Source organism: Anolis carolinensis, unplaced genomic scaffold, assembly GCF_035594765.1.
Source record: "Anolis carolinensis isolate JA03-04 unplaced genomic scaffold, rAnoCar3.1.pri scaffold_7, whole genome shotgun sequence".
NCBI classification, from domain to species: Eukaryota; Metazoa; Chordata; class Lepidosauria; order Squamata; family Dactyloidae; genus Anolis; species Anolis carolinensis.
Genome location: NW_026943818.1, coordinates 20,558,500 through 20,581,921, shown reverse-complemented (window position 1 = coordinate 20,581,921; position 23,422 = coordinate 20,558,500). Strand labels below are relative to the sequence as shown.

Genomic DNA, 23,422 nt, shown 5'->3' with positions numbered 1-23,422 from the left:
ATTTATACCCCAATACTTAACCATTCCTTTCTGGGTTTCCTTCGCAGCCGGCCGGACCACTACGAGCGAGGAATTGGAAGATATGCTTGAGAGCGGGAACCCAGCCATTTTCTCCTCTGGGGTAACATTACGTGGCCATCTGTCGGGACGGATTGGATTGTGTCTTTCCCTGCTTAGCAAAAGGGGGTTGGACTGGATGGCCTTTGGGGGTCCTTCTCTTTGCCTTTCCCAGAAAATAGCAAAGGAATGTTGTCCTCATGCTGTATTTCACAGTAGGTTTGCTATATCTAAAATCTAATCGTGGAATCTATATATATAAAAGAGTGATGGCATCATGGCGACCCACAAAACAACAAAACTACAGGCCCCCCAACCTCGAAATTTGACAACACAACCCATCATCCACGCCTCTAGGTTGATACAACAAAAAGAAAAGAAAAATGAAGTCCTAATTAGAGAGAGGAATAATTGCTTTTATCCAATTGCTGCCAGTTAGAAGGCTAAGCTCCTCCAACTTGGTCTCCTAGCAACCCAATAAAAAACAATAAAAAACACTAAACATTAATACAATAAAATACTATAATAACAGAAAATAACTAAAAATAATACAAGAAAATAATAAAATATAATAAATAAAAATATAACTTACATTAAAATTAATAAAAAATTGCAAATAACGTCAAGTAAAAATTACACAACAATTTTTAACCAGTACCACCACCACTTTGCCACAGCAACACGTGGCCGGGCACAGCTAGTAATAATAATAATAATAATAATAATAATAATAATAATAATAATGAAAACAATAGACATCGACAAAATTACGATCTGCCAACTGCAAAAAACCACCCTACTGGGATCTGCGCGCATCATCCGAAAATACATCACACAGTCCTAGACATCTTGTTTGCTGTGTCATAATAAAATAATAATAATAATAATAATAATAATAATAATAATAATAATAATAATACATCACACAGTCCTAGACACTTGGGAAGTGTTCGACTTGTGATTTTGTGAAACGAAATTCGGCATATCTATCTTGTTTGCTGTGTCATAATAAAATAATAATAATAATATAATACATCACACAGTCCTAGGCACTTGGGAAGTGTTCGACTTGTGATTTTGTGAAACGAAATTCGGCATATCTATCTTGTTTGCTGTGTCATAATAATAATAATAATAATAATAATAATAATAATAATAATAATAATAATAATAATACATCACACAGTCCTAGACACTTGGAAAGTGTTGGACTTGTGATTTTGTGATACGAAATCCAGCATATCTATCTTGTTTGCTGTGTCAAACAATAATAATAATAATAATAATCTTATATAATTCTCCAGATCATCATGGACTCCAACATCACCAAGCAGGCGCTGAATGAGATCGAGACGCGGCACAGCGAGATCATCAAGCTGGAGAACAGCATCCGGGAGCTCCACGACATGTTCATGGACATGGCCATGCTGGTGGAGAGCCAGGTGAGAGCGGAGGAGGAGAGAGCCAAGGCACGGGGCCTCCTGGTGCTGCAGAGCTTCGGCTGCGTTCTCCAGCTCTGGTCCCATCATATGTACATACAAAGGTCTACTTTAGTATTTAGTTGTTTCCCAGGACTCATAGAAGGTCTCCCTCCAGGTTTGGATTATGGGCAAGTCATGATTCAATGCAGGGAAACCTTCTCCCTTCCCCAGCTCAGAACTGGCCTACTTTCTCCCTTCTCCAGCTCTAAGTCCTATTTCTCCCTTCCCCTGATCTGAGAAAGCCTACATTTTCTCTTCCCCTGCTCTGAGGTGGCCTACATTCACCCTTCCCGAGCTCAGACTGCCTACTTTCTCCTTTCCTTGGCTCTAAAGCCTATTTTCTCCCTTCCCCTGCTCTGAGAAAGCCTACATTTTCTCTTCCCCTGCTCCGAGATGGCCTACGTTCACCCTTCTCCAGCTCAGACTGCCTACTTTCTCCTTTCCTCAGCTCTAAGAAGCCCTACTTTTTCTCTTCCCCTGCTGTGAGAAAGCCTACATTTTCCCTTCCCAGCTCAGAGACGGCCTACTTTCTCCCTTGTCCAGCTCTAAGGCCTACTTTCTCCCTTCCCCTGCTCTGAGAAAGCTTACATTTTTCCTTCCCAGCTCAGAGATGGCCTACTTTCTCCCTTCTCCAGCTCAGACTGCCTACTTTCTCCTTTCCTCAGCTCTAAGAAGCCCTACTTTTTCCCTTCCCCTGCTGTGAGAAAACCTACATTCTCCCTTTCCAGCTCAGAGACGGCCTAGTTTCTCCCTTCTCCAGCTCTTAAGAAGGTCTATTTCTCACCTTCTCCTGCTGTGAGGTGTGCTTTCTCCCTTCCCTAGCTCAGAGATGGCCTACTTTCTCCCTTCACCAGCTCTAAGAAGGTCTATTTTTCACCTTTCCCTGCTGTGAGGTCCGCTTTCTCCCTACCCCAGCTCAGAGATGGCCTACTTTCTCCCTTCACCAGCTCCAAGAAGGTCCATTTTTCACCTTCCCCTGTTGTGAGGTCTGCTTTTTCCCTTCCCCAGCTCAGAGATGGCCTACTTTCTCCCTTCCCCAGCTCAGAGGTGGCCTACTTTCTCCCTTCAACAGCTCTAAGAAGGTCTATTTTTCACCTTTCCCTGCTGTGAGGTGTGCTTTCTGCCTTCCCCAGCTCAGAGATGGCCTACTTTCTCCCTTCTCCAGCTCTTAAGAAGGTCTATTTTTCACCTTCTCCTGCTGTGAGGTGTGCTTTTTCCCTTCCCCAGCTCAGAGATGGCGTACTTTCTTCCTTATCCTTCCTTGAGAAGGTCTACTTTTTCCCTTCCCCAGCTCCGAGAGGGCTCACTACCTTTACATCTTTATGTCGGGCTGCCTGGCTCCTTGGATGGGTTCTGTGTAGGACAGTCGTGTTGGGAGACGTAGTTGAAGGTTTCCCTGATTTGACCCCTTTTTTATGTCCCCCCATGCCACCCGCCTACGGGCATTCGGGCCCCACGAGGTAATGCCTGTCTCCAACTGCATGTCCGTGTCCTGCATGCCTTCCCTGTGACTTTGCATGGCTGATGGGTGTCGCAGTCGTGGCCAGGCGTTCACGTCGTTCTCCGGCGTCCTGTGTGAAGCCAACAACTCCTTTCGTGCCTGTAGCACAAACCAACTTTAGGCAAAATGTGCTGATTGTGGGATGAGGACTTTGGATTAGAATCCTCTCTACGGCAGTGTCACACTCTCTCAGCCTCCAAATCAATATTGTCAAGATGCCACGAGACTTGTAAAGTCAAAGCTTATCGAAAGGAGACCCAGGGTTATAACGTCTCCCGATCGATTTGCACCAGAAATGCTTAAAGCTGTGTCTCCGCATGCATTTCCAGGTCGTGTTGTGATTCTCTTTGTTGCACTGAATGGCTTGGATGGTGTGTTGTGATGCTCTTGTGGTGGCTGTCGGGAAGGGAGACCTAATTCCTCATTGGCCATGTCAGGAGAGGGTGAATCCAAGAGCCGAGGTCCTAATAATAATAATAATAATAATAATAATCATTTATATATATAAAAGGGTAATGAAATTTCGGCATAGGACAAAACAACAAAACTACACATCCCAGAAACACTAAACTTGCCAGCACAACCCCTCATCCATGCCTCTACGTTCATACAACAAAAAGGAAAGAAAAATAAAGTCCTAATTAGAGGGAGAGGAATATTTGTTTTTATCCAATTGCTGCCACTTAGAAGGCTAAGCTCCGCCCACTTGGTCTCCTAGCAACCCACTCAGTCCAGGGGACAGGCAGAGTTAGGCCTCACTTAGGCCTCTTCCACACTGCCTATAAAATACAGATTATCTGATTTTAACTGGATTATATGGCAGTGTAGACTCAAGGTCCTTCCACACAGCTATATAACCTATTTATAATGGACTTTACCCTTTACCTTAACTACCACCAATTCCTCAATACTTTATTTCCCATACCACCATACTTCGCCACAGCAATGCGTGGCCAGGCACAGCTAATAATAATAATAATAATAATAATAATAATAATAATAATATCACCCAATTCTTCTCTGTCTCCAGGTCTAGCTTCCAAAATGTATGCGGATGCTCCTTGCCAAGGAAACAGGTAGATGGTTGTTTCCAATGAGAGTTCTCTGCCTCTATCTCTCCGCTGTCACCTCGTCGCAGGGCGAGATGATCGACCGGATCGAATACAATGTGGAGCATGCCGTCGATTACGTGGAAAGAGCCGTCTCCGACACCAAGAAAGCGGTCAAGTACCAGAGCAAAGCCAGGCGGGTGAGCCCTAGGAGTGCATGTGTTTGCGTGTGTGTATACTGTATCTACTCGAGTATAATAATATAATAATAATAATAATAATTTTATTTTTGTACCTCGCCACCATGTCCCCAGAGGGACTCGGGGCGGCTTACAGATATAAAACCAGCATACAGTATACGGTTTTACAAAAAAACACAAGTAAATTTAAAAGGCATTAAAAATCACGATCATTATAAAACACATGACAAACACAGCAATAAAAACATAAAATGAGCTGGGCAAAGCCTAGTTTTTCAGCCCTTTTTTAAGACTGAAAAAGCCCCCCTCGGCTTATACTCGGGTGAGCGTCCTGGTGGGCTTATATTTGGTGAGTTTATACTCAAGAATATATGGTACATTTATTATTTTTCTCTATTATTACATTTATTATTTTTCTCTATTATTGTTGCTACTATTACATTCATTTTACTCTATTTTTAATATTATTAATATACTTATTTCACTCTGATCTTATTATTATATTTATTATTTTACTCTATTACTACACGTATTATTTTCCTGTAATAATAATAATAATAATAATAATAATAATAATAATAATAATTACATGTATTATAAAATGATACATATGCACATTTACATTGAAGAAGATGAGAATAATTATTTAATCAAAGTCGGAGAGTCTTATCTTAGAGTTTTATGTAAATATTCAAAAACATTTAGCCTACTGATGCCTCAATTAATGCAATTTTATTGGTACAGTAGAGTCTCACTTATCTAACCTTCTGGATTATCCAACGCATTTTTGTAGTCAATGATTTCAATATATCGTGATATTTTGGTGCTAAATTAGTAAATACAGTAATTACTACATAACATTACTGTGTATTGAACTACTTTTTCTGTCAAATTTGTTACATAACATGATGTTTTGGTGCTTAATTTGTAAAATCATAATCTAATTTGATGTTTAATAGGCTTTTCCTTAATCCCTCCTTATTATCCAACATTTTCGGTTATCCAACATTCTGCCGGCCCGTTTATGTTGGATAAGTGAGACTCTACTGTATCTATTTTTATTGATGAAATTTACCACTCTTGGCTTATACTTGAGCCAATGTTTTCCCAGTTTTCTTATGGTAAAATTAGGTGATTCGGCTTATATTCAGGTTGGCTTATACAGTAGAGTCTCGCTTATCCAACACTCGCTTATCCAATGTTCTGGATTATCCAACGCATTTTTGTAGTCAATGTTTTCAATACATCATATTTTGGTGCTAAATTCGTAAATACAGTAATTACTATGTAGCCTTATTATCCAACATATTCGCTTATCCAATGTTCTGCCGGCCCGTTTACGTTGGATAAGTGAGACTCTACTGTACTTGAGTATATACAGTAATTTGTAAAATCATAATGTAATTTGATGTTTAATAGGCTTTTTTCTTAATCCCGCCTTATTATCCAGCATTTTCGCTTATCCAATGTTCTGCCGGCCCGTTTATCTTGGATAAGTGAGACTCTACTGTATTTGTATTTATACTCCGCTTTTGGAGCCACAGTGGCGCAGTGGGTTAAACCACTAAGCTGCAGAACTTTCTGATTGGAATGCTTTTTTTACAGAATCATAGAACTCTAGAGTTGGAGGGGACTCCCAAATACCATCCATTCCAACCTCGTTCTGCCATACGGGAAGGCACCATTAAATCCTTCCCGACAGATGGCCACCCAGCCTGTTAAAAATCCATGCCATAGAATCAGAGACTTCTCAGAGTCAGAATGGGCCAATGTAGGAAGACACGATCAAAGCCCCCCCAACAGATGGCCACCCAGCCTATTAAAAATCCATGCCATAGAATCATAGACTTTTCAGAGTCAGAAGGGCTCCCCAAAGGCCATCCAGTCCATGTGGGAAGACACAATCAAAGCCCTCCCAACAGATGGCCCCCCAGCCTCTGCTTCGAGACCTCCAAAAGGAGATTTCCTGTGTTAGGGACATACTCCTGAGTCCGTGGCGGACCGTGACCCTTCTTTCCTGTCTTGGCAGAAGAAGATCATGATCATCATCTGCTGTGTGGTGCTGGGCGTGGTCATCGCCTCCACCGTCGGGGGGATTTTCGCCTGAGTGGGAAGGAAGAGCGGCGGACTGGATCCCCTTGGGCGATGCGGAGACGGAGCAGCAGCACCCTGCGCCCCCCTGCGCCTTAACAGCAGCCGGGAAGGGGTCCCCAAATGGGCATTCGGCACTTCTGTCTCTAATGCATGATCTTTCGTGTTACTACTGTGTGTCGAGTACAAGGTGTGTGTTGCTAAGGGGGGCAGGCTGCATGCCAAGCATCCCATTGCCTTCGGATCCCTTCTCTCGGGTCCCCCAGCCTCAAGGTTCAGCCCATTGGCCCTCCCGAAATCCACGCCAATGTCCCCTGGGCAACGTCCTTGCAGACGGCCAATTCTCTCACTCCAGAAGCAACTCCGGTTGCTCCTGACACGAGAAAAAAAAAACAAAAAAACATCCAATCTGCTTCCCTCCCTTTCTTTTTCTGTCGTATCCGAGGGCCACTCCATCTAGCATATCCACATTCTTCCTTTTCTTAATTCTTTTAAGTTGGGTCATGAAAGCTCTGTGCGGGTCCAGATCCATTAAGCCACGGAGTAGAAGGAGTAAAAAAAAGTCAGGGTTGTTGTATGTCTTTCGGGCTGTGTGGCCATGTTCCAGAAGTATTCTCTCCTGACGTTTCGCCCACATCTATGGCAGGCATCCTCAGAAGTTGTGAGGTATGGAGAAAACTTAGCAAGGAATCTATATATATAAAAGAGTGATGGCATCACGGCGACCCACAAAACAACAAAACTACAGGCCCCCCCAACCTCGAAATTTGACGACACAACCCATCATCCACGGCTCTAGGTTGATACAACAAAAAGAAAAGAAAAATAAAGTCCTAATTAGAGAGAGAGGAATAATTGCTTTTATCCAATTGCTGCCAGTTAGAAGGCTAAGCTCCTCCAACTTGGTCTCCTAGCAACCCAATAAAAAAATAATAAAAAACACTAAAAAATTAATACAATAAAATACCATAATAACAAAAAAAAACTAAAAATAATACAAGAAAATAATAAAATATAATAAATAAAAAGATAACTTACAATAAAATTAAAAAATACAAATAACGTCAAATAAAAATTACACAACAATTTTTACCCAATACCACCACCACTTTGCCACAGCAACGTGTGGCCGGGCACAGCTAGTGTTTATATATATCATCATCATCATCATTTAATTACTTATTAAACGCCCTCCATCCATGATGCTCTAGGCGATTTACAAGATAAAATTGTAAAGGATAAAAATACATACATACAAATATTAATAAAATTAACATAGATTAAAAGCTCTAGGAAAGAGCCAGGTCTTGAGTGGGAAGTCCAGGGTGAGGGAAGAACTCTTGTCAGTTGGAGGCCAGCGTAAATGTTCTAGTTAATCACCCTAATTTGCATTGAATGGCTACATCTACTGGCTACTTTCTGCCTGGGGGCATTCTTTGTTAACTGCCCCTAGTTCCCATATCTCAGAGTGTTGCTTCTTATTTACTGTTCTGATTTTTGAGTTTTTTAATACTGGTAGCCAGTTCCATACCTCACAACCTCTGAGGATGCCTGCCATAGATGTGGGCGAAACGTCAGGAGAGAATACTTCTGGAATATGGCCACACAGCCTGGAAAACATACAACAACCCTGTGATCTCGGCCATGAAAGCCTTCGACAACTCAAGAAAAGTCCTTTGACTTTTGATATCTTTGGATGACAAACTACCAGCAGTGCAGGGCGACTGACTGCCCCCTCCGCACCCTCTGCCTCCCTTCTACTTGTGCCTGCCTTTGTTGCATGTCCGAACGGAGCCGTTGCATCTCTTCGGGAAGCGTTTGTGCCCTCCGAATGAGCCACAACGCGCCTTCCTTTCCCTTCCGGAGGCGTTGCACACTGCCACGACCCCCGTCCCTCGGCCTCCTTCAGTATTTCCTGCCAAACACACGTGTGGGGTCTGTCCGGAGCCTAAATTCTCCGGCGTAAATATGTAACCCAAGTGCCCTTGTCGTTCTCGTCGCCCTTGCTTCCTTTTCCTGGTGGATTTCGGTCTGTTGCCTTTTTGTTCCCCTGTTTGAGGGGCCAACAAATGCAGTTTCCTTTTTTTTCTTGGATGGAATTTTATGTACAACAATAATAAAAATATATTTATATCCGTTAAGCTTGCTTTCAGACTCTTCTGTGGGGGAAAAGAGGAGGCCTTTGGACTTCAGCACCTCCGTTTCAGAGCCAAACGAAACTCTGCGAGACCGGGCTTCGAATCCACAGATGACCAAGTTGTGCTGTGTAGAATGAATGCAGTTTGAGACCACTGTAATAGTCACGGCTCAAGGGTGTTTACAGTTTGAACCAACACTGTGATGCAGCAGCTAAAAAGGCCAATACAATTCTAAGCTGCATTCTATAGAGGCTCTAGAACCCTTTGGTAGAGGAGAGTAAAATTACAAAACCCAGGATTTCATAAAGCATCATGGGCCAGGCTGTGGCACAGACTGGTTAACAGCCAGCTGCAATAAATCACTCTGACCAAGAAGTCATGAGTTCGAGGCCAGCCCGTGTCGGGGTGAGTACCCGACAATTAAAAATAAAGTATAGCCCCTGCTCGTTGCTGACCTAAGCAACCCGAAAGATAGTTGCATCTATCAAGTAGGAAATTTTGGTACCACTTATATGTGGGGAGGCTAATTTACGACACCATAAAAATCATCCAGCCGTCGTTGGAATGAGGAAGTGCCGTTGCAATGGATGATGAAGCAGCTGCTCCCCCGTGGCCGGAATCAAGCATACCTGCTGGAAGCTGGAGAAGGTTTAAATTGCCTCTATGTCTGTCTCTGTTCTATGTTATATGGCATTGAATGTTTACCTATATGTGTACAATGTGATCTGCTCTGAGTCCCCTTCGGGGTGAGAAGGGCGGAATATAAATACTGTAAATAAATAAAATAAAAATGTGTTGTCGAAGGCTTTCATGGCCAGAATCACTGGGCTGCTGTGAGTTTTCCAGGCTGTCTGGCCATGTTCCAGAAGCATTCTCTCCTGATGTTTCCCCCACATCTATAGCAGGGATCCTCAGATACCTCTGACCTCACAACTTCTGAGGAAACCTGCCATAGATGTGGGCAAAATGTCAGGAGAGAATGCTCCTGGAACACGGCCAGACAGCCCAGAAAACTCACAGCAACCTAGTCGTCAAAATGCATTCATTCTACAGGTCTGAAGGCCAACGCAGGCTCCATTCTTCACCTTCCTCCAAACAAAACAGTCATGGCACGGCATCCAGTCCACGTTTAATTGGCAAATTAGCTTTCGGCAAGAAAAAGTGGATACCTGCAGACTTGTTGGGCGTCTAGCACACTCTTGAGCCAAGTCCAAAGGGAGTCTCGATCCCAAACCGTTCTTTTCCAGCCCAAGAACAAAAGCCTTCCTAAAATGAGCAGAGTCCCATCGTTGAGTCGAAGCAGAGTATCAGAAATGGGGTCTTCGTTTCCGGGCTGTGTATTTCGTGTCCGCTCGCACTTCCCTGCAGTCGGTGGTGGGGGAAACCGGAGAAAAATATAAGGTATTTCACTTTGGCAATACAATAATAATATAATAATAATACTTTATTCTTATATCCTGCCCCATCTCCCCAAGGGGACTCAGGGCGGCTTACAAAGGGACCATGCCCAAACAATGTAAAAAATACAACAGTAAAAACAAATCCAAACACAGCAATAAATACATCAAGAAAAAGCATACAACAATAATTTAAAAACAATAAAATATGTTCAAATGCAGAGATATAGGATAGGAGACACTTAGACTGAATATAGTCCATGGGAAAAGGAGCTAGGAGTCTTAGCAGACCACAGGCTGAACATGAACCAACACTGTAATGCAGCAGCTAAAAAGGCCAATGCGATTCTAAGCTGCATCCAGAGGAATCTAGTGTCTAGATAGAGAGGACACATAGCCTCATGTAGTTCTGCTTTGGTCAGACTTCACCTAGGATAATACTATGTTATTCTATGTTGGGAGAGTTTGGATTGTGTTTAATAACAACAACAAGAATAGTTTTCCTGCCTGGAAGATGGGAGTTGGACTGGATAGCACTTGGGGTCTCTTCCAACTCTAGGATTCTATGATATATCATATAAATCTTTCCCAATCATAGCTTATCCAGAGCCAGAATGAAGAAGGGGGCAGGAAGACATCATTCCACCATGTCTCCTGTGTCAATGTAAGAATATAATAATATATAATAATCATATTATGCTATACTAATACTATAATATATTGTATATGCATATAATATTAATAATGTTATAATGTAATACAATAATAATAATAATAATAATAATTTTATTTTTGTATGCTGCCTCCATCTCCCCAAGGGGGACTCAGAGCGGCTCACAACTCGGAGCAGCTCACATATAATACACTATTATAATGGTATATTTATATTACATGTAATATTACTAATAATATTAAAATATAGTATTATAGTACACTATAGTAATATATAATGCTTCTATTGTGCTATATGAATAATATATATTGTATGTACATATGACTTGTAAGCTGCCCTGAGTCCCCTTCGGGGTGAGAAGGGCGGGATATAAATGTCGCTAATAAAAAAATAAAAATGACTGGATGGTCATCTGTTGAGAGGGCATGGATTGTGTCTCTTTTATGGCAGAATGAGGTTGGGTTGGGTGGCCCTGGGGTTTCTTCCAACTATGATTCTATGACTAGGAGAAGAAAGAAGGCTGCACAGCCTTTATTTTATTGGATAAGGCCAATGGCAGGCTCCATCGAACTCCAAACTCATCAAATACCTACATTTCCCTCTGCAATCCAACTCAAAAGTGAGGCCAGAAATGAAACAGTATTATATCCAGTCAATTTAAGAAGGACTGCAGGAGAAAATTAAGTATCTAGTTAATGGAGGAGTTGGGAATTGTCCCCTCCAAGATCTCAAAGCATCCAAAATGTCATGAGTGGATTGAATGAACTTGTATGTAGAATCACTCACTTGCCCTGCCGCCGCCTCCGCTCTTTCTTTTCCAAAACCCAGTCCCGGCCCTTCTTCACCGACTTCCCTTTGGCGTTTCGGAAGCGCGTCCTTCAAAGAAGCAAGATACATCAAGATATATGAGCTTGGCAACCCCTTCCCCACAAAACTCTGCCGCTTGCGTCCTCAACACAGCCTTTTGGCGACAATGTGCAGCTGTGGGAAGGGGTGAACGGCTGGTTGAGGACGCAAGCGGCAGAGTTTTGTGGGGAAGGAATTGCCAAGCTCATTCATCGCTATGATAAGTGCCTAGATTTGAATGGCAACTATGTTGAGAAGTGGTATTTGAGTGTGGCTTTCAATTGCATATGGTAAACGTTTTCTCCTATACTTTGTTCATTTTTAATTCCAAAATGTAATCTACTTTCTGGATAACCCTTGTGTGTGTGTGTGTGTGTGTGTGTATACACACACACACACACACACACACACATATCTATATATATAAAAGAGTGATGGCATCACGGCGACCCAGAAAACAACAAAACTACAGGCCCCCCAACCTCGAAATTTGACAACACAACCCATCATCCACGGCTCTAGATTGATACAACAAAAAGAAAAGAAAAATAAAGTCCTAATTAGAGGGAGAGGAACAATTGTTTTTATCCAATTGCTGCCAGTTAGAAGTCTAAGCTCCGCCCACTTGGTCTCCTAGCAACCGACTCAGCCCAGGGGACAGGCAGAGTTAGGCTTCACTTAGGCCTCTTCCACAGATTATCTAACGCCCCAGCTTCTGCCAACCCAGAAGTTTGAAAACATGCAAATGAGAGTAGATGAATAGGTACTGCTCCGGCGGAAAGGTAATGACGCTCCATGCAGTCATGCCAATGGCCACATGACCTTGGAGGAGTCTACGGACAACGCCGGCTCTTTAGCTTAGAAATGGAGATGAGCCCCAACCCCCAGAGTCAGACACGACTGGACTTAATGTTTGGGGAAAACCTTTACCCTTTACCTTAACTACCACCAATTCCTCAATACTTTATTTCCCATACCACCATACTTCGCCAGAGCAACGCGTGGCCGGGCACAGCTAGTATATATATAAATATATAAAATTGCATCTATCATATGTATGGCCATCTATTTTTGGTCGGATGGCCATCTGTCAGGAGAGATTGGATTGTGCCTTAGAGAGAGTGAGATATACCTCCAACCCAACAAATGCAGAGAGCAGACTATATACTTGTCACAGTAGCCCATACCAAAAGTGGTGATGGATGTGGTCCTTCAGGTCTCCATCATGCTAGCTGGGGCTGATGGAAGGCTCACATCTGAAAGGCCACCCAACCCCTCCCCACTGCAAGTTGAGCTGAAGGGATCCGCTGCAGACAGGCCTTCCAACACGACACAGCAGTTCAATGACAGATTATTATAAATGTATATCTGCCTTGGGATCAGGTCTAGAATCCACGTGAAGGTCCATTCCCAATCTATAGGATGTCAGAGTCAGGAAAACGTGGCAACCTAGAGCTGCAAGGCGCCACGACGACAGCTCTCTGCCAATTACTGTCTGTCTCTCCCATGAGCCACGGAAAGGGTGAAGTCGCCCTTTATGGCCATTATAAGGGATGAGACGTGGCCAACAGGCCTGCAAGAGGAAAAATATGCTTGACTGGCTTTTAAAGAGCTAACCTAATTGTAACTATTTCTAATGTTTATCCTTCTAAAATGCCTAATCCAGGCATCGCCGGGTATCTAAAGTAGTCCAAAATAAAAGGCCTTCTAGTTAATTACCTTTCCTGGGTGAACTTGGCCTGTGTGGTCTCTTCCACGCTGCATTCTGCTCCAAGTCCCTATAAACAGAGAAGCAGCATTTTTATTTTCTAGCAGGTGACAAGAAAACACTGAAGCATCTGCCTCTTATTTGACAGATTAGAGATCAGAGGACTGTCAGAAAAGCCCTCCGAAGGTCTCTGCTTACAAGACACCTGCCATCATAATTCCTTTTTTGCCTCTCATTGAAGGGCATTAATATTTATTATTTATTTAAAACATTTATATCCTGCCCTTCTCACCCCGAAGGGGACTCAGAGCGGCTTACAAATTAAATTTACATACAAAATTATATTATTAGCATAGCACAATACTGGCAATAAATTACTATATTGTACTATATCAATATATTGTAATATTATTAGTAATATTACATGTAATATATAATTAATATATAATTATAATATTATAATTAAAAATATGGGAATAGAGTGATGTGGCTGCCCATAAACCATCATACCTTTGGTAACACGTCACTTGTGCCGACAAAGAGGCAGAGGAAGAACCTGGAAAACAGAAAGAGAAATAAGTGGATATTGAGCATCACATAGGGAGGCCCTTTCTATCAGGCATCTCCAGATGAAGGACCTAGAAAGAGTCTAGCAATGGACTCCAAATGCAAGAAAAGAGATTCTTCCTAAACATTAGAAAGCAATCACTGAGGGTCAGAGCTGTGGGATAGTAAAATAAAAAGCCTGGGAATCCATTGGAGTCTCATTCTCTGGAGGCTTTTAAAGCAGAGGCTGTTGAGAGGGCTTGGATGGTGCGTTGCAAAGGGTTGGACTGGATGACCCTTGGGGTCTCTTCTATCTCAGATACTGACATATACACATGCATACATATGTACATAGGTACAGTGGATTGGACTGGATGGCTCTGCAGTCTCTTTGACTCTAATAATAATAATAATCATCATCATCATCATCAGCTGATGACCCAAAATGCAGACTGTGCAAGGAAGCTAACGAAACCATAGATCATATCCTCAGTTGCTGTAAGAAAATCACACAGACAGACTACAAACAGAGGCACAACTATGTGGCCCAAATGATTCATTGGAACTTATGCCTCCAGTACCACCTCCCAGCAGGAAAGAACTGGTGGGATCACAAACCTGCAAAAGTATTGGAAAATGAGCACGAAAAGAAACTGTGGGACTTCCGAATCCAGACTGACAAAGTTCTGGAACACAACACACCAGACATCACAGTTGTGAAAAAGAAAAACGCTTGGATCATTGATGTCGCCATCCTAGGTGACAGTCGCATTGACAAAAAACAACAGGAAAAACTCAGCCGCTATCAGGACCTCAAGATTGAACTTCAAAGACTCTGGCAGAAACCAGTGCAGGTGGTCCCGGTGGTGATGGGCACATTGGGTGCCGTGCCAAAAGATCTCAGACGGCATTTGGAAACAATAGACATTGACAAAATCACAATCTGCCAACTGCAAAAGGCCACCCGACTGGGATCTGCACGCATCATCCAAAAATACATCACACAGTCCTAGACACTTGGGAAGTGTTCGACTTGTGATTTTGTGAAACAAAATCCAGCATATCTATCTTGTTTGCTGTGTCATACAATGTCGTTGTGTCAATAATAATAATAATAAAGCCCAAGGAGATATAAAACAAGGCAAAATTGCCTTACTGGATCTCTAGAGATTATTATAGTGAAGAATTTTGTTCTTTCCACAGAATCATAGAGTTGGAAGAGACCCCAAGAGTCATCCCGTCCAACCCCCTGATATGCAAGAACACACAACCCAAGTTCTCCCAACAGGTGGCCATCCGGCCTCTGCTTAAACACAGGATTGGGGACAATGTGCCCCGAAACCCAAACAATTGCCTGCTTTTGTGGCAAGCCCAAACCTTCTGCCCAAAGCAGTTTCCCTGCTCCAGACAAAAAGAGACTCACTTCTTGGCTTTGGCACTGTTCGGGTAGTCCACCACCATCCCACCGGTGAAGCCTGCCTTCATGGCTTGAGCAGTGATGAGCTCCAGCTGGAAGGAGAGAAAAGCATCAAGATGAGGCCCCAGCAAACAGAAGGTTGGACTGAATTGCTTTTGAGGTGCCACCTTCCAATGCGGTGATTCAATCTCTGTGCCAGTTCATGAGTAACAAAATGAGTGTCAAGGAAAAGAATGGTAGACTTTGGAAAAAAAATTGCACTGCCATACTCCGACAGAGGCTTTTACTGTTTTCTTTACTGAGCCTCAGTTGTCCCTTCAGTTAGAATGGGTTCAGTGGGTGGCTGTGAGTTTTCCAGGATGTCTGATCATATTCCAGAAGTATTCTCTCCTGACGTTTCACCTGCATCTATGGCAGACATCCCCAGAGGTTGTGAGGTTTGTTGGAAACTAGTCGAGTGGGGTTTATCTATCTGTGAAATGTTCAGGGTGGAAGAGAAAACTCTTGTCTCTTTGAGGCAGGTGTGAATGTTATATGCAAATATACTGTATATACTCGAGTATAAGCCTAGTTTTTCAGCCCTTTTTTAGGTCTGAAAAAGACCCTCTTGGCTTGTACTCGAGTGAGGGTCCTGGCTGGCTTATACTCGAGTATATATGGTACATTCATTATTTTACTCTATTATTATTGTTAATATTACATTTATTTTACTCTATTTTTATTATTAATAATACATTTATTATTTCACTCTGATATTATTATTGTTAGTACACTAGAGTCTCACTTATCCAAGCTAAATGGGACAGCAGAAACTTGGATAAACGAATATCTTGGATAATAAGGAGGGATTAATGAAAAGCCTATTAAAACATCAAATTAGGTTATGATTTTACAAATTAAGCACCAAAACATCATGTTTACAACAAATTTGAAAGAAAAAGTAGTTCAATATGCAGTAATGTTATGCTGTAATTACTGTATTTACGAATTTAGCACCAAAATATCACGATATATTGAAAACATTGACTACAAAAATGGCTTGGATTATCCAGAAGGTTGGATAAGCGAGGCTTGGATAAGTGAGACTCTACTGTACATTTATTATTTCACTCTGATATTATTATTGTTAGTATTACATTTATTAGTTCATTCTATTATTATTAAAAGGATACATAAGGGCATTTACATTGAAGAAGACGAGAATAATGATTTAATCAGAGTTGGACAGTCTTATTTTAAATTAGAGTTTTATGTAAATATTCAAAAACATTTAACCTACTGATGCCTCGATTAATGTAATTTTATTGGTTTCTATTTTTATTTCTGAAATTTACCATTCTCAGCTTATACCTGAGTCAATGTTTTCCTAGTTTTCTTGTGATAAAATTAGGTGCCTCGGCTTATATTTGGGTCACCTTATACTCGAGTATATACGGTAAGTTATACTTATTTGCAATCCACTCAAAGGTAGGCATGTTTTTTTCAGCAGGAGGATCAGAAGGCTAGATCTCCAGGTACAACCACATCGGTAACCCATTCTTTCTTTTACACACCATATAGACTCATATATAACTTTAGAGCAGGTTTAGGGGCCAAAATGATAGATTTTTTTTATTGAACCTGAAGGCAGGAGGATCAGAAGACTTGCCCGATTGGGTGTCCACCAGATACAGCCTCGAACAGTCCTTTTGGATCTCCTTAAACCTTGTCCAACTTCAGGAACGTGACAGCAGCCCTGTCACCTTCTGATCCATGCCTGTTTTGGGTGGCAGATCTGCTTGAGGCTGGATCAGGATCTCCACAATGTGGTTCAGGGACTTACCTGTTGAGAGTTTTCGGGGTAGAGCTGGAGCACGGCACGGGCCCCTCGAGCCTGGAGGAGGAAAAAAAGGTGATCTGTAGCTGCAATGCCATCAAGATAAGGATCTGGACCAAACAAATCCAGGCTAAATTTCTATCCCTGCAACCTTTTGGGCCACCCAAACTTCAAAAGTTGTTGAGGATCGGAGAATAAAAATGCCCTTTGCAACTGTCAAAGGTCCACTTTGGGAGTTACAACAATGGGAGTGGCAGGGATGGAGGATAGTCAACAGTATATTTATCTATTTATTTATTTACTTACTACATTTATATCCCGCTCTTCTCACCCCAAAGGGGACTCAGAGTGGCTTACAAATCAAATGAACATACAATATATTATCAGCATAGCACAATATAAGCATTAAATTACTATATTGTACTATATCATGATATGGTAATATTATTAGTAAAATTACATTTAATATACAATATATAATCAATATTATTATATTGTATTATTAGTAGTATAATATTGTATACTATTTTAATATTATTATCAATATTATATGTATATACAATATATTAAACTATATATTTATAAATTAGTATAGAGGGAACCTGCAATCTGTTTAGTAGAGGGATCACAGAATACTTTTCTGCCCCATGTATTGCTAGGAAAAAAGGAGCAGTCAGCGTTGGAGAGGTTGCCAAGGCCAACAACTAGATGCTATATTTACATACAGTGCCAGACCCCGAATGAAGGAATTTATTTATTGGGTTGCTGTGAGTTTTCCATGCTGTATGGCCATGTTTCTGACATTTCGCCTGCATCTATGGCAGGCATCCTCAGAGGTTATGAGGTATGTTTGAAAACTAGGCAAGTGGGGTTTATATATCTGTGGAATGTTCAGGGTGGGAGAAAAAACTCTTGTCTGTCTGAGGCAGGTGTGAATGTTTCAATTGGCCACCTTGATTGGCATTGAATGTCCTTGCCACTTCAAAGCCTGGCTACTTCCTGCCTGGGGGAATCCTTTGCTGGGAGGTGTTAGCTGGCCCTGATTGATTCATGCCTGGAATTCCTCTGTTTTCTGAGTGTTTTTCTTTATTTACTGTCCAGATTTTAGAGTAGGCACATGGTAGTTTGGAAGATGGAAAAGGAGGCAGGAGAAAGGGAAATGGGTCCTTACCAATGCTGTATAAAGGGTGGAAAAGAACCGGTAGAGTCTCTTAGGAGGGCTGTGGGTCTTCTTGTCGGCGTTACAGAGCCACTGCACAGCAGAAATACTGCAGGAGGGACAAAACCAAGACATAAATCAGCTTTCAGAAAGCACTGCCTCCCAGCACATTTTATTGTTTCTTCCCTGCTTCTCTCTATAGATGAAGGCAAGGAAAGACAACAGATAGCATAACGTATCAGTGAAAAGTGTGTAACAGAACCAGGAAATGGAGTACGACCTTTTTTCCAGATTCACTATTTACAGTTTTACTTACCCGCCTTGGAAGCATTTGTGTCCTGCTCTACGTTGTTTAGTGTGACACTATTGTATGCTTCCGACCCAAATATGGACAATACAGAGCAAAGAGGGAGCCAGCAAAGACAGTTTCCATCTTGTCTCCTTGCTCCAGCTGAAGGCCCCTCCCACCAGTAACATGCTTTGCTAATTATATATATGTGTGTGTGCGTGTACACATGCGTATGTACATATGAGGGCTATCCAGAAAGTAGGATACGTTTTGGATTTTTAAAAGGACAAAGTATAGGAGAAATCATTTACCATATGCAGCTGAAAGACACATTCCAATACTACAATCTCACGTAATCCCCATTGAAATCTAGGCACGTCTCATATAGATAAATGAGTTTGAAAAGTACTGCTCCAGTAAATTCCCCGCTTGTGTCCTCAGCTCTTCCCCCTTCTCCCTTGCTGCCAGCCATGGCCCCATTGTTGGAAACGGAAGAGAGAGGCGGCAAATTTAGTGGGGCAGACCTTTTCAAACTCATTTATCTTTATGAAACGTGCCTAGATTTCAATGGGGATTACATGAGATTGTAGTATTGGAATGTGTCTTTCAGCTGTATATGGTAAATGATTTCTCCTATACCTTGTCCTTTTTAAAATCCAAAACGTAACCTACTTTGTGGATAGCCCTCGTATATATAATATAATTTACAATAATATATAATATTATAATATATTGTATATGCATATAATATTAACAATATTATTTTGTAATGCAATATAATACTAATAATACAATATAAAATATTAATTATATATTATATATTACATGTAATATTATTAATAATATTACAATATATAGATAGAGTACAATATGGTAATTTATTACCAGTATTGTGCTATGCTAATAATATAATATTGTATGTAAATTTAATTTGTAAGCCACTCTGAGTCCCCTTCGGGGCATCAAATATATATATATACATATACATATACATATATATATACACACACACACACACACATACACACACATATACATACACATACATATACATACATACACACACACACAGCTCTCGGTCCCAGTGTCTTACCTGATACAGCCGTCAAAGGTCCCAGGCCGGAAGGGGACCCCTTGCCCCATGTCTGCAAGCATCAAGTCTCCTTCCACTTCTCTCTCCACAGCCACATCTGTTTGAAATAACTGCTTTAACAATCTATACACATGATAAAAGTGAAAATCTGTATGTGTGTACGTGGCTGGGGTGCCACTTCCACAGACAGGCTCCTGCTTCCACAAACCCACAGTGCTGAGGAGCCACCAAAAGCACTCCCTCCAGTGACATTTCAGGTTATAGCGAGTGCCATGAACATGTAGCCCCAATCCTGCCAATGTCCTCCCCAAACACTACAGCCCACCACTCAAGGAATGCTTTCATTCGGGAAAGAAGGGAAGAGAAAGAAAAGAAAAAAGGGAAGGCGTGAGAGAAGGAGGACAAAGAAAAAGGAAGGAAGAGAAAGGAAAGCTATGGGCAGGGAGGAAAGAAAGGATGAAAGTACGAGGGCAGTGGCCTCTCCAACACGGCAACAATATTCCATATATGCTATGTAAACCTGATAAGAATCTGGACCAAGTAGATCACGGGCTTCTCAACTTCTGCCCATTCCAAGGAAAGAGGTCTAGAGTATCTGGGGCAGAAGGGATGGAAACTACTCACCCAGCATGGCAGGGCTGATGTCCATGCCAACCCAAAAGTGACCTTCCTCAGTGATGTAATCGCCACTCAAACCGGAGCCACATCTGACCAGAAGAAAAAACACGGTTAAGAAGAGACATACAGACTACTTCTTTCAGGCCTTACCAAGGGCCATACCGGAAAGGGCTGATGGGCTTTTCCATATTCTCTTTGAGCTGCTTAAGTAGGTCCAAGTTTGGATTGAGATCATGATAGAAAAGCGATCCAGACTTTTGTTGTTTTTAAATATGTTTATTTATTTCTTATTATAAATTTGTCTATTTTTATTATTATTAATACATTTATTATTTCGTTCTGATATTATTATAGCATTTATTATTTTACTCTATTATTATTATTACATTTATTATTTTACTCTATTATTATTATTATTAGGATACATAATCACATTTACATTGAAGAAGTTGAGAATAATGATTTAATCAGAGTTGGACAGTGTTATCTTAAATTACACTTTTATGTAAATATTCAAAAATGTAATTTTATTATTATCTATTTTTATTTCTGAGATTTACCATTCTCGGCTTATACTTGAGTCAATGTTTTCCCAATTTTTTTGTGGTAAAATTAGGTGCCTCGGCTTATAGTCGGGTTGGCTTATACTTGAGTATATACGGTATATGCATATTGTTCTGTATTGTTTTTTATATAATGTTATAAGCTGCTTTGGGTCCCGTTTAGGGAGAAAAACGGGATATAAATAAATATTTATTATTATCCTTTCTTTGTTTAATAGTGAAGTTATCCCTTCTCCCACAAATGTATCACTAGTCAGAGACAGAGATAATCAGTGTCTGGAAGTTATACTTATATTCAGGTCATCTTGAATTGTATAATCCCAGGAAAGAATGATGTTTTCAAACTGCAGCAAACTCACCCCACGTCCAACAAGAAACACGGCCGATCCTCTGGGAGGCCCAGCAGCTCCACAGCCCGTTCGGACATCTGCGACTGGATCTCCATCATGCGAGAGCTGGGGGGGGGGGGGAGCACATTAGAAGTAAGCAGTATTGAAGAACCACCCTGTGGGCAGATGTTGTACATAATTGTAAAGATAAAACCTCATTTTGATACTGCCTTCCGAGTGACAGAGGTCAAACAGAGGAATATATACAAGTACTCCATATTAAGAAGAATGAAGCAAAAGCAACAAGGAATTCAGGATACAGACAGTCCCCAATTTATGGACAAGCCAGGTTCTGTAGATTTGTTCTTAAGTTGAATTTGTTTTTAAGTTGGAACAGGTACTTCTTACAAGTATAACTGCAGATATATATATATATATATATACACACACACACACACACACACACACAGCTTTGGGTAGCATAGGGAAGGGTGAATAACACTGTGGGATTTGTTTTGCTGTCTGTGCCTCTGTTTGGAAGATTCCACCTCACTATCTGTCCCTGTGAGAATGGGGTTTGACTTGTTGTGGAAACAAAGAGGTGCAAACAGCTGGAGGGACACAGTTTGAGGAAGCTTGCCTCAGAATGAATGCAATTTGATAGCACTTTTAAGTGCCTTGGCTCAATGCTACGGAATCTGGAGAGTTGCAAACCCCTTCTGAATTAATTTGGCTGAGGAAACAGTTTCTGCCTTCAGGGTCGGAGGCACAGTACAATGACAAGTTACTTCTTTGGAATAAACACTTGGAATAAATAAGGCAAACAAAAAACAAGTGGACTTCAGCAGCCCAGGCCTGACGTACTTGTGGGTGTATTTCCGAGCTTCGACCTCATCATAGAACTGAGGGAAAAGAGCAGAAAAAGATGGTTGTTAAAGGGAAATCATATACAAAGCACTGCTGAATCACATCAGTCTCGTTATTCCATCAGTAACATGCTATGCTAATTATATATGTGTATGTATATATGTACATTTATATATACACACATGCATGCGTGCATATATGCAATATAATTTACAATAATATATAATATTATAATATATTGTATATGCATGTAATATTAATAATATTATTTTGTAATACAATACTAATAATACAATATAATAATATTAATGATATATTATATATTACACTAGCTGTGCCCAGCCACGCGTTGCTGTGGCAAAGTATGGTGGTATGGGAAATAAAGTATTGAATTGGTGGTAGTTAAGGTAAAGGTTTTCTCCTGACATTAAGTCTAGTTGTGTCCGACTGCACACTAAAGTGGATTATATGGCAGTGTGGAGTCAAGATAATCCAGTTCAAAACTGATAATATAAGATTATAAATGGGTTATATAGCTGTGTGGAAGGGCCTTGGGTCTACACTGCAAAATAATCCAGTTAAAATCAGATAATCTGTATTTTATAGGCCTAAGTGAGGCCTAACACTGCCTGTCCCCTGGACTGAGTGGGTTGCTAGGAGACCAAGTGGGCGGAGCTTAGCCTTCTAACTGGCAGCAATTGGATAAAAACAATTATTCCTCTCCCTCTCATTAGGACTTTATTTTTCTTTTCTTTTTGTTGTATGAACATAGAGGCATAGATGAGGGGTTGAGCTGCCAAGTTTAGTGTTTCTGGGATATGTAGTTTTGTTGTTTTGTCCTAGGCCGAAATTTCATTACCCTTTTATATATATATATAGATAGATAGATAGATGTAATATTACTAATAATATTACAATATGTTGATATAGTACAATATAGTAATTTATTGCCAGTATTGTGCTATACTAATAATATATTATTGTATGTAAATTTAATTTGTAAGCCGCTCTGAGTCCCCTTTGGGGTGAGAAAGAAGGGCGGGATATAAATGTATTAAATAAATAATAAATAAATATTCCCTTCCTGCAATGCTTAAAAACAAGAGACAGGCAGCTCTCTGGCCCTGATGCTGATTAAGACATGAATGATAAGGAGTCAATAACGTTCAAAAGGTCCGATCAGAGCTTGTCAAAGATTTCCAACTTTTTCAGGACTACAACTCCCAGAATCCTCTCCCACAGGGATCTGCCATGGGGATTCTGGGGGATGTAGTGCCAAATAAGAAGTAACCTTCTTAGGCTTGCTTGATCCCAACCATCCCCGGATCTCCCTCTTTTTCTCACCAATTCAGGAGGACCACGATGCTCCGGCCGCTTCCCGGAGGCCGCCATCTTTGGCTCGGCTTCTCTACGTCAAAACTGTGCGACGCACTTTCGGGTCGTTCAAAGCTAAAGCTTTGATCCAATCAGGCGAGGGCTGGCACGCACGCGCATTGCGATCCCTAGCGTGAGGGCAAACCGCGCACGCGCAGCTTCGTTTCCTCAAGTCGCGTCCTTCGAGGAATAGCGACGCATGCGCGTCTC

At 41.2% G+C, this 23,422-nt stretch overlaps 2 protein-coding genes across 6 annotated transcripts in view; one reads left to right on the top strand and one right to left on the bottom strand.

The window, feature by feature from the left end:
• The window catches only part of stx1a (syntaxin 1A), a 50,605-nt gene extending 42,085 nt beyond the window's left edge, over positions 1 to 8,520 (top strand). For 3 of the 4 annotated variants that reach the window (XM_062960268.1, XM_062960269.1, XM_062960267.1), the window contains 4 exons: positions 48 to 121; positions 1,362 to 1,499; positions 4,178 to 4,288; positions 6,318 to 8,520. In XM_062960268.1, coding sequence (XP_062816338.1) covers positions 48 to 121; positions 1,362 to 1,499; positions 4,178 to 4,288; positions 6,318 to 6,395 — 401 coding nt within the window. In that variant the 3' untranslated portion in view covers positions 6,396 to 8,520. Of the gene's footprint in view, positions 1 to 47; positions 122 to 1,361; positions 1,500 to 4,069; positions 4,289 to 6,317 lie in introns of those variants that run through there. The other variant, XM_062960270.1, reaches the window with a different exon arrangement.
• On the bottom strand, positions 1,868 to 23,394 carry bud23 (BUD23 rRNA methyltransferase and ribosome maturation factor). Of its 2 annotated transcripts, XR_010000269.1 has the most exons (13): positions 23,183 to 23,394; positions 21,836 to 21,873; positions 21,002 to 21,097; positions 20,086 to 20,168; positions 19,462 to 19,558; positions 18,092 to 18,188; positions 16,927 to 16,977; positions 15,111 to 15,196; positions 13,652 to 13,697; positions 13,153 to 13,211; positions 11,374 to 11,463; positions 9,687 to 9,879; positions 1,868 to 3,503 (listed from the first exon to the last, which is right to left on the bottom strand). XR_010000269.1 is itself a non-coding variant. In XM_003228833.4 (12 exons), exons 1-12 carry the CDS (start codon positions 23,228 to 23,230, stop codon positions 9,825 to 9,827), a joined length of 846 nt encoding a protein of 281 aa, XP_003228881.2. In that variant the 5' UTR covers positions 23,231 to 23,394; the 3' UTR covers positions 9,630 to 9,824. The 2 variants fall into 2 exon arrangements, 1 of the variants encoding a protein (XP_003228881.2); XM_003228833.4 differs by lacking the exon at positions 1,868 to 3,503 and having other exon boundaries at positions 9,630 to 9,879.
• Positions 23,395 to 23,422: the final 28 nt, after the last annotated feature.

What these genes read in the sequence shown, in the direction of transcription:
- bud23 (XM_003228833.4), bottom strand. Translation starts at nt 23,230, where the DNA reads ATGGCGGCCTCCGGGAAGCGGCCGGAGCATCGTGGTCCTCCTGAATTG. An exon ending in TGTTTCTTGTTGGACGTGGG is followed by an intron (nt 20,169 to 21,001) that starts GTGAGTTTGCTG and finishes TCTTCTGGTCAG; the next exon opens with ATGTGGCTCCGGTTTGAGTG. An exon ending in ACCCCGAAAACTCTCAACAG is followed by an intron (nt 15,197 to 16,926) that starts GTAAGTCCCTGA and finishes CTCTCCTTCCAG; the next exon opens with CTGGAGCTCATCACTGCTCA.